Source organism: Fopius arisanus, unplaced genomic scaffold, assembly GCF_000806365.1.
Source record: "Fopius arisanus strain USDA-PBARC FA_bdor unplaced genomic scaffold, ASM80636v1 scaffold00326, whole genome shotgun sequence".
Taxonomy (NCBI): domain Eukaryota; kingdom Metazoa; phylum Arthropoda; class Insecta; order Hymenoptera; family Braconidae; genus Fopius; species Fopius arisanus.
Window position 1 is genome coordinate 34,458 of NW_011888065.1, and position 10,850 is coordinate 45,307.

Consider the following 10,850-nt stretch of genomic DNA (forward strand, 5'->3'; position numbering starts at 1 on the left):
CAAATTATTCGATTTCGTTTTTCAACTATTAACAAAATGTTTCATTGGAATAAATTGAATCTTCCGTGAAATCGGAATTGAATTGCAATCATCTTTGAAGACTTTTTATAAATATTTCATGTCATGATTTCAGATTAATATGGGCGAAAGTATTTAATTGGGCACAATTATCCAATTTCTGCCATAGTACTTCTCTTCAAAGCAATACTTTTGAATAGAATAAAATGTCCTCAAAGTATACAAACAGTAAGATGTTATTGCGGGGACACTGTCCTCGTTTATGACGTGGCGTTTTAGTTGCAATCTTCATTTACGTTTCACGATTGTCGCGTTTCAAAAAATAAAATATAGAAAATATCCAGAGTTCCTTACCTTTCTTCCTTTTACGCACGGATATATCAAAATTTTTCGAGTTAATTTCGAATTGTTTTTTTCACGGTCGGAAATAGGAAGATAGGATGTCAAGTAAACCCAACGGTCAATGGGAATCATTTTTTATCTATCCATCAATTATATAATTCTGTATATACCCAATTCTTGACCAGATTAGTGTCTCTCTCGTTTCCCATGAAAATTTTTAAAGAATCCCAAGAACGAACTCTCGAAAATGCGACATATAATTGTCCATCATTGAAAACATTCTTGCGGAGATCTATGCCAATTTTATCAAAAGTTTGCCCTTGACTTTTATTAATCGTCATTGCAAACGCTAGTTTTATTGGAAACTGGCGTCGTTTGAATGTGAACGGAAAGATGTTCTCACAATACAATGTTATACGATTAATGAATACAATATCCCCCGTTTTGTCTCCAGTCAATATCCGACATCGTAGCAGAGTGTTTGAAAGGTCTATGATTTGTAACCTGGTCCCATTACATAAACCTTCGTCAATACTCAAATTTCGAAGTAGCATAACTATCGAATCTTTTCTCAATCGTAATTCATGCGGTGGAAAATTAGGAAGATTGAGCGTATTCAAATATTCTGGTAAAATTACATCATTGATGTCTCCATTGTCACAATTTTCTACACTATCAATACCTGTGTATCTACGCTCAGTAGATTCATCTAGGAGTTCAATTGCTTTGCCATTAATTTCATCGACATCGACATTTCGCGCGGCTAACACCGCGGTTTTTGCCAAGTCTCCGAAACGGCGTTCGTCAATAACTGTTTTGAATATCACTTCTACGATATCATCAGCATTTGAAGCTATACATTGTTCTGGAGGCAATAGATTATTATCATTATCATTTAATTCTCCATTACCTAAAGATAAGAGATATTTTGCGAATTCAATCTCTCCAGGTAAAGTGCGCATATTCTCTGATAATGCAAATATTGTGAAATATTTCCATAAAGGACTGAATTTGATCGATGAATTCACTAACTCACATCTCGTAGCATTTGGAGTAACTGGTAGTAACTGTCGAAAATCTCCTCCTAATAGCATAATTTTTCCACCAAATGGGGAGTCATTATCCATCAGATAACGTAATGTTCGATCAATTAATTCCAATGCAGACCTTGGCGCCATAGGAGCTTCGTCACAGATGAAAATATCAACATTTCTCAAGTATTCAGCGTCCTTCGATTGACTCTTTATATTAGAAACCGAGTCTGGAAATAGCGGGACAGGTATACCAAAAGTTTTGTGTAGCGCTTTTCCATGAGGTAGTAAAATGGCTGCAATTCCTGTGAAAGCCATTGTACAAATTGATTTTCCTTGAGCTTTCAATAAATGATACAATGTTGTGTATACAAATGTCTTCCCTGAGCCACCTGGACCATCAATATAAAAACAGGAAGATGAGCGTTCATCGGTAGACATAGCTACATTCAAAATCTTGTCAACAATCTCTTTTTGTTTCACATTCAACTGATTGTATTGAATTCGACCCATGCTTACGTGTGTTTCCAATGACGACTGATTATCATTGACATCATCAATATCAATATCTGTTTCGCATTCAATCAATTGTGGCATCGTCGCAAATGCACTTATACACGATCTTTCATTCATAAGAAGTGTATCGATGTGTGCGTATGCTCTCTTGTAAGATTCAGCTTCATTATGATTTCGTTGGAAATCTTGAGAAAAAGCATCTTTGAATTTCTCCCATAACTGTTCTGGATGATTTGGATGACAATATATTAAAATACGTACAAATAAATGTCTAAGTTGACGGGGCATCATCCAAATTTCTCCTTCAGTCAGGGCACGATCCCACTCCTGATCATCTTCGATAAGCCCCAATGCTAAACATGTACTTTGAAACGTATCATACAATTGATCATTAACTGTCCTTAAGTTCTCAAAGCTAGTAGCACCTTTAACTGTTATCAGAAGTAAGCGAAGATGAAACAGTTCTGACTGTGTCGGACTCACTGAATACATACGTCCAATCACATTAAAATGTGTTTTACGTTTTGCCCACATAGATCGATTGGAATCTAAAGATTTTTTGAAAACATAGTGTGTTGGAATATCTCCATATGTGTAAATCTTGGCCTCTGGGTCTCGTCGATTTAACGAAAAATACTCAACTAACATACTTGTTCTCTCCAGGGCAGCTCTCAAACCGTCCTCATTGTCAGCGTCATTGATAAGTATGCTTTGTTGATTTGGTAAATGAACTGGCAATCGAATCACTGAATGACTTTTATTTTGCAAAGATCTACCATATATTCGATCACATGCTTCAACTGGAGACACATAACGTGTATCTATAAAATTTCGAATTTCGTCGTGATGAATTTCATTGTGATTTTCAGCATTGCTTACAATGACCGAAGCTGAATCATGGCCCTTGTATATGTATTTATACAAATATTTCACAGATTTTATGCTGGAAACAATTTCTACGTTAATGTGACATCTGAATTTTTTCAAGAAATAAGCATTATAAGGAACAACAAATGCATTATCGGCCATTTGTCCGTTAGAACGCTCATAAGTACCAGTATTCCTCCGACGGTACGTTGGGTATCCATTCTCATCCATCAAAGTGCTGTCTTGGAACTTTTTGGGAAATTTTTTTGTACATTTTCCGTTCTCATCTTTACACCAATTGCCACATGGTCCATGAATCATATCTCTCAAAACGATGTTGTAAAGAATCGGATCTACTTGTCGATTGGGAATTTCAGCAGAAATATATTTATCAACAGCATCAGAAGTAAGGATTTTACTGTTTTGCTTCAAATTTACTAATAGATGCATGTGTGGTAGCCCACGTTTTTGGTATTCGATCACGTATACGTATGCGCATACTTCACCAAACAATTTTTTTTTAAGAACATCATTAATGAGTTCATCTTTCTTTATATCAAAAACACGCGACACTATATCTGGCCTATCAGATGCTGTTTGACAGAGTAGTACATTTTCTTTTATTTCAGTCCAATTGGGATTGCAAGTCATCGTGATGAATAAATCTGGTTTGCCAAACTTTCTTACAATAGCCATTGCGTCTTGATAATTTTGTAACATATTACGTGGTGAACCTGTAAATGTTGATGGAAGGATGACCATTTTTCCTACTTGACTATCAGCATCATTCGCGCGTCGTTGTAAGTGATCTACCAAGCCTTGATATGTATCACTGCGGAGAGTTTTTTGATTTTGTCTGCAAAAGTTCAATCTATCCTTTTCAATTTTCACGTAACTATCGACAACCCACTGTTGATACAAACGTCCTCCTTTTAGGATTACATTATCATCTCTATCAGCCATTCTGTATTTAGTGTATGCCGCTCTTGATACTCTTTTAGATTTATTTACACAACTCATATGGGCATGCCAACCTCTGGTACCATGCGGGTAAAATAGAGGGTAGATCCACGGTTCAACATTAGAATCCATGGCACTAATGAATTGTAGATCTTTCGTCCTTTTATTACGAACTGAAACATAGGATTCGGGGATATTGCCGTCAGCCGATGTAGTAAAAATGGCAGCTACCTCATTGATTTTCTGTACATTATATCGTCTCTGGTCCATTCCCGGTTTGAGGGAAAATATTAATTGCATTTCGGGTTCCTTGTCTGTACTTAGATCTCTCATGGATAGAAGTTCTTCATGCATCATTCGATAAGATTGAGCAAATACGTTGCATTGACGAAGAGAATGATCTATCGCATCAACTATTTCACGATTCAAAGTAGACATTAAGTTACATCGTATGTCGGTAGCTTCATTTGGATCAATAATAAACAGCTGCCCATAGGATGGAGTTTCATTTGAGTCAGGATAAAAACTTTTATTGAATTGATAATAGACTTGACCATGCAGTTTGAAACAAACTGGGCCAGGACGTCGATCAGAAAAATCTACCAAGTTTGCGTTAAATGATGCAAATGCAAATGAATTATTGTCATAATTGTTCAGTGATGCATTTTACTAATCGTTTGTTGCCAAAATGGAAAAGCGTCGCAACGTTCTTCTCGACGTCCAGACCGGAAAGAATGATTTCAGCCACGGCCACGACGCCGGAAGCGCCTTCAGAACGACGGATTCAGTCTTACGCATCTTGGATAATTTCGAGATATTCCGATATATCGAGATATTTTCGACATATCGATGTTTTTTTTAGTTTCTCCTTTTTATATTAGGATATCTCCCAGTCCCCATAATCATCATTATGTATAGTGTGTATATTATGAGGACAGTCCCCGAAGTATCCACTACGTAAAAAAAATTATGAGGACTGTCCTCAAAACAACCACATGTCCCCATATAATACCATACATGACCGAAAATGAACCCAAAGTAACCTTTATATATATATAGATATAACTAGTATTTATAGGCCTTTGCATCATATAACTATGACTTGTTCTTTGCGGAAGCCAATGACAAGCAAATTGTTCTGTTACTTAGAGAAGCTTCAGGAGAGAGTCCTATATTGTGGTATAGATTCCGTTATCTTTGTAGCGAAAAACGGCGAGTGGGAGTCGGAATTTGGTAAATTTCGTAGAGATTTAACCAATGAGTTAGAAGATTATGGTGAGGTCAGCTATGTCAAGTCTTTCATGTTAGGTGCCCGAAATTCTATGAGTACCCATTACAAACTAGTAGTAGCGAGATAAAAGAAGTTTGTAAGGTTAAGGGTATCACATTGAACTTAAATAATAGTCAGTCAGAAAACTGCGACACGTGAAAAGCAGGGTCCAACAGTCTTGTCGGACGATACAATCAGACACACAGAATTCCATCAGGTGGTAACGAGGCAGCAGGTAAAAATAACTTCTATTTGTAATACTGAAAGACAATATAAAAATGTAAATAGGACTCTACATTAAAATAGTACAACTATAACTATTCAGCTGAAGAATTTTATTCATTTTCTAAATTAGTATAACCTTCACAGGACTAAATAGGACGCCTGGAATCGTATTCACACTGTCATCTACGAAAAAAACGTTGAAATATGAAACATTCATGAACTGATTATTCCGCTTATCTTGAGATATAGATATATAGATGCCACCTCAGGGTCAGAAAACTTATAATAATCTATTCCTATTTGGTGGAATTCACGCGTCCGCTTTATCTACGGTAGTCCCGAAAACCTTCAGATCCCGACGTTTTAAATTCCAGGTCATTGTCAAGCATTACCGAAAAGTTGACCTTTCTCTCCGCATTTGATAGGGCTGATGTGTCATTGCAAAGCATTTCTTGGGGTTTTGTTTTTAACTTTCAAGTTGTCTTTTTCCATTATGCGGAGAAGAGCTGTCCCGGTATGGGGATCGCTTTGTCTGATCAGCAACCTGGTAACAGCTGGAAAAAAAAAAATATTAGTAGGTATTACTGTAGAAGAAGTGATAATAGGCGATGCATTACATTTTGTAATCTTGCTGTTACTAACTTCAAATGGATTCCTTGGAGGGAATCATATGAATGGTAATGAGTGGAATATACCTCTTAGATCACCGATAAAATTGCAAGAAATTAGGTTGTCTTTAGCGGTTCGTCGTCTGAAAACTCCCGATAATATAAAAATTTCTATTGGGTGAAAGCAAGGCTAACGTCAAATTTTCCGCTACGGCTTGTATAGTCGGCGCATAGCAAGCCTTTTTGAAAAAACTCCGTTGTAACTCCTACTTTTTTTTAGTCGCGCTGCTTGTCAAGGTAATCTTTGAATATTTCATGTGATAATTGAGAATCATATAACACAGCAGAAATTAATATGACTAGAAGTTTTCTGAAGTGATGAGAAGACTTATGAAAAAAAAATTCAGAAAAATCAGCGATGAATTCCGAACACGGTCATGTTTTATTGAATTTTCATACCGAATCTTTAGAACTATATTCCACCTTGGAAATGGAAATTTTTTTAAGGGGTAGTTGAAGTTTTGGGTGGTGGTGGGGGTCGATGGTATGAGTGGTGGGCGTCGAGTCGGGGTTGCGGGGCGAACCTGAAGAGGGAGGAGGGCTAGGGTCCGAATGAGGTCCTTGAGGGGTCAAGCTGAGGTCTGGGGACTCGCGTTACGTTCGTCGTCGGAAGCCGATGGAGATGGGGAGGTGGTCGAGGGGGTTGTCGATGGGGGTAATGGGGCGCTCTGGGGGTTGCCCTCGTCGTCTCCTGGGGTGGGCTGTCCTCGGGGTTGTTCCTGTGGTTTCCCTGGTGGCTTCTCTTGGGGCTGCTGCGGCGGGGGTGGGTTGTCCTGGGTATGGCGGAGTCTCCACCGATCCCGATTCGCCTCCTGCCTTGCTTGTGCCAGCATTTTCTCCTGTTCCCTCCAGGCCTCTGAAGGGTGGCTTGAGGATGGAGCTTCCTCTTCGAGAGGGAGTGAACATATTCCCCTTCCGTATGGGAACCTTCCACTGGTTGGCATCTGAAAGGGGTCGAAGGTGATAGGGTCTCAGGTCTGTGATCTGTATTTTGGGGATTCTATTGCCTCGTGGGTCTTCTAGGTCGTATAAACTAGGGGAAATTATGTTTACAGTGTGATAGGGGCCTTCATACTTTGGGGCTAATTTCGCAGCAAAATGCTGAGCTGCTTGGAATAGGGGTCGGTGCCTTCTCAACACTAATTCGCCTACCCGGAAAATCTCATCTCGTCGACCTGCGTCATAGTGCTCCGCTTGCTTCGCGAAAGCCTCACCCATGTACTTTCTCGCTAGATCGTAGAAGTAATTCATGTACTCAAGTCACACGTTCCAGCGGCCAGAGGGAGAGGGGTCAGGGAGTTTGTGGGCGCCATTTGGTGATTTGCTCAAGGGACTAGGAGGTGGGGGAATGCGACCCATATTTAAGAATGCGGTTGAAACGCCAAAGGAGTAGTTACGGACACTAGGTCACTAGGCAGGTCAAAATATCGGGTAAAAGGTGAATCCTTCTGACGAGTTGGCCGTAACTTGTCACGACAGGTAGTGTCCGGAGGAGAAAGGATCTTATGAATCTCACTTAGTGGGGACCAATTATTGCGTGGGACTAAGCACTGAAGTACACAATGGTTGTAATATGAGGAATTAGCACACAAAGAGAAAGATGCCCTTAAATTTCCCTTAAAACAGAATTTAAATGTATTACACTTCACTTGGTATACAGAATAGAAGAAAGTCCAAGATAAAAACCAGATGTAGGTGGTAGGAAAAGAGTGTCGGAGGGAGTAGTGTAAATGTTGTTGGTGTGTTTTCTGACTTACGGTTGTTGAAATTAAACGGCAAGAGGGAACGGGTGGCTTCTTCGTGTTTCCCCTTCGCAGCGGATTACGGAGAGACTCCAAAAGTATGCTAGATCCTCTAGCACTGATGGAGTTGAAAGCTGCCCAAACACGCTTCTCTGGTGTTGGTGATGATGATGATACGGCCCCGGAGGCGTTGGGGGGTGTCTGTGGGCCTGGGTTGTTCACTCAGACAGAACTTGGTTGTCCCCTAGCTTTAATGTTGCTAGGCGTGGAGAAATCCTCGAGCTGGACACTCGGGGTAGACCCAGCTGTACGCTGCGTAATTCACCAGGTCGATGCTGGCTTGACGAGAGGATTCCCTGAGTTGTACACTCAGGATGAGCTCAGTTGTACGCTGATCAAATTTACCAGGTCGGTGCTGGTTTGCAAAATATATCCGTGGCTGAACGCTCGGGATGAACTCAGTGGTGCGCTGAGTGATTTACCAGGTCGGTGCTGGCTTGCAGAAATGCGATCGATCTGACGCAATGTAGAAAATCGAGCTGTCTACTCGATACAAATGAGAGTGGGCGATGCTGCGGAGCTGCTTCCCAACAGACGGATCTTGAAGGGTCAGCTTGTTGATGAGCAGGGCCCTCGTAGAAAATCAAGAATTTGTAAGGGGACCGGCTGGCTTGCCTCCCTTAAAGCAGGGCCCGGCAACCTTCAGGTAGTCGGGAGCCAGCCTATTACTAGGGTCGGGATAATCCTCTCATCCTAATGGGTACCCAATTAGCCAACCATTGTGAGCGAATAAGTACCAACAGTGACGATATTGTAGCCAGCCATGTAGAGTGGCGTGCCAGTCGCATAAAAATGGCTGACCCGCCAGAATTGGCGCAAATTTTCAGTTTTAAATTTTAAATAGAAAATAGAAAAATTAAAATTTACAATGAAAAACCCTCAAGAATATATTTAGGAATTGGTTTTCGGTAATTATTATTTTCCTACCAAATAGTGCCACTCTAAATGTGAAAAATAAAAATTTGCCACGGTTGTTTTTGGAAGATTCTATTATATATTATACTATATTCCTGATTGTTTTTTTCATCCCAATTTCAATCAAACAAAAGCTGGCATTTTCCGTCTCGTGGTACAAGTAAAACGGTTTTACTTGGGATATTTTTCGAATATTTCCTCGTTTGTTGCTAAGCAGTGACAATATCCAATAAACAATTGGTACGCGTTTCAAACCCCAAAACTGTCATTAAGAAAAATCAAGCTCAAAGACTTTACCTCGACATGAGCAGATTTGGAGGAGAATCCTTGGACATTATTGATCTCCAAATTGAAAAAAAATTGAAAATTGATATTTCCTAACAAAACCGTTTTACTGTTACCATATGAAATGCCACACATTTAATTGCTTGAAATTGGAATGAAAAAAAAATCCAGCCAAGTCCCCCTCGACCTTGAAAATTAATCGGATATTTCCCGAGAGTTTCGTCGCGTATTTTATTTTATTTGTTATTTAAGTATTTTATTTTATTTGTTTCATTGCTGCAAATATCGTCTGGAGACAAAATAATTGTCAAGGCAGATTCCTCATCATGAAAACATCGAAAAAATAATTTTTCCTCATATTGCTGCCTATTTCGAATAACAGTGCAGGGCCCTGCATTAGGCTCACGCGGCTCCCGAGCTTCGTTAGTCAGAGCTGGGAGAGGGGCCTCATCCACTTAACAGAACTACCTGCTCTAATTCGATATCTCTCTCTGCTTGAGCTCTGGTTTGACCGATACCGGCAGAGGGCCACCGTGCGATCGAGCAGGAATTTGGATTTTCCATCAATTTGAATTATAAATATAATTTTTTTTATTCGAAATAGGCAGCAATATGAGGAAAAAGTATTTTTTCGATGTTTTCATGATGAGGAATCTGCCTTGACAATTATTTTGTCTCCAGACGATATTTGCAGCAATGAAACAAATAAAATAAAATACGCAACGAAATTCTCGGGAAATATCTGATTAATTTTCAAGGTCGAGGGGGACTTGGCTGGATTTTTTCTTCATTCCAATTTCAAGCAAGTAAACGTGTAACATTTCATATGGTAACAGTAAAACGGTTTTATTAGGAAATGTCAATTTTCAATTTTTTTTCAATTTGTTGATCAATAATATCCAAGGATTCTCCTCCAAATCTCCAAACGCGTACCAATTGTTTATTGGATATTGTCATTGCTTAGCAACAAACGAGGAAATATTCGAAAAATATCCCAAGTAAAACCGTTTTACTTATACCACGTGGCGGAAAATGCCAGCATTTGATTGGTTGAAATTGGGATGAAAAAAACCATCAGGAATTAAATTTAATATATAATAGAATCTTCCAAAAATAACCAAATAAATAACCACAAATAAATAAATAAATTTTTATTTTTCACACTTAGAGTGGCATTATTTGGTAGGAAAATAATAATTATCGAAAACCAATTCCTAAATATATTCTTGAGGGTTTTTCATTGTAAATTTTAATTTTTCTATTTTTTATTTAAAAAATTTGAAACTCAAAATTTGCGCCAATCCTGGCGAGTCAGCCATTTTTATGCGACTGGCACGCCACTCTACGTGGCTGGCTGCAATATAGTTACTGCTGGGACTTATTCGCTCACAATGGTTGTCTAATTGGGTACTCATTAGGATGAGAGGATTATCCCAACCCTAGTAATAGGCTGGCTCCCGACTACCTGAAGGTTGCCGGGCCCTGGCCTAATGAGCCCAGGTTGCCGAGCCCTGCCTTAAAGAACAATCGTCGATCTGACGTAATGAAGAAAATCAAGCTGTCCACTCGATGTAGTAGCGATGAGAGTGGGCGATGCTGCAGAGCTGCTTCCCAACAGACGGATCTTAAAGGGTCAGCTTTTTTAAAGAGCAGGGCTCCTCGTTGAAAATCGAGAATTTGTAATGGGACAGGCTGGCTTGCCTCCCTTCAAATGTACTTCGTCGATCTGACGTAGTGAAGAAAATCGAGGTATCCCCTCCCCGTAGTAGTGATAAGAGTGGGCGATGCTGCAGCGCTGCTTCCCAACAGACGGATCTTGAAGGGTCAGCTTTATTAATGAGCAGGGCCCCTCATTAAGAACCAAGAGTCGTAATTTTACTTCGGACTCGTTAGTCGTGATTAAAGCTGCGCACTTGATCTGGAGTTGCGAGAACAATCGAGATCTACGCTC

General features: G+C 39.6%; 1 protein-coding gene across 1 annotated transcript; it reads right to left on the reverse strand.

Annotated features, from left to right (window-relative positions):
• Window positions 1-850: 850 nt before the first annotated feature.
• On the reverse strand, window positions 851-3,737 carry LOC105272833 (uncharacterized). The gene is made up of 3 exons (XM_011315058.1): window positions 1,397-3,737; window positions 1,043-1,270; window positions 851-864 (listed from the first exon to the last, which is right to left on the reverse strand). Exons 1-3 carry the CDS (start codon window positions 3,735-3,737, stop codon window positions 851-853), a joined length of 2,583 nt encoding a protein of 860 aa, XP_011313360.1.
• Window positions 3,738-10,850: the final 7,113 nt, after the last annotated feature.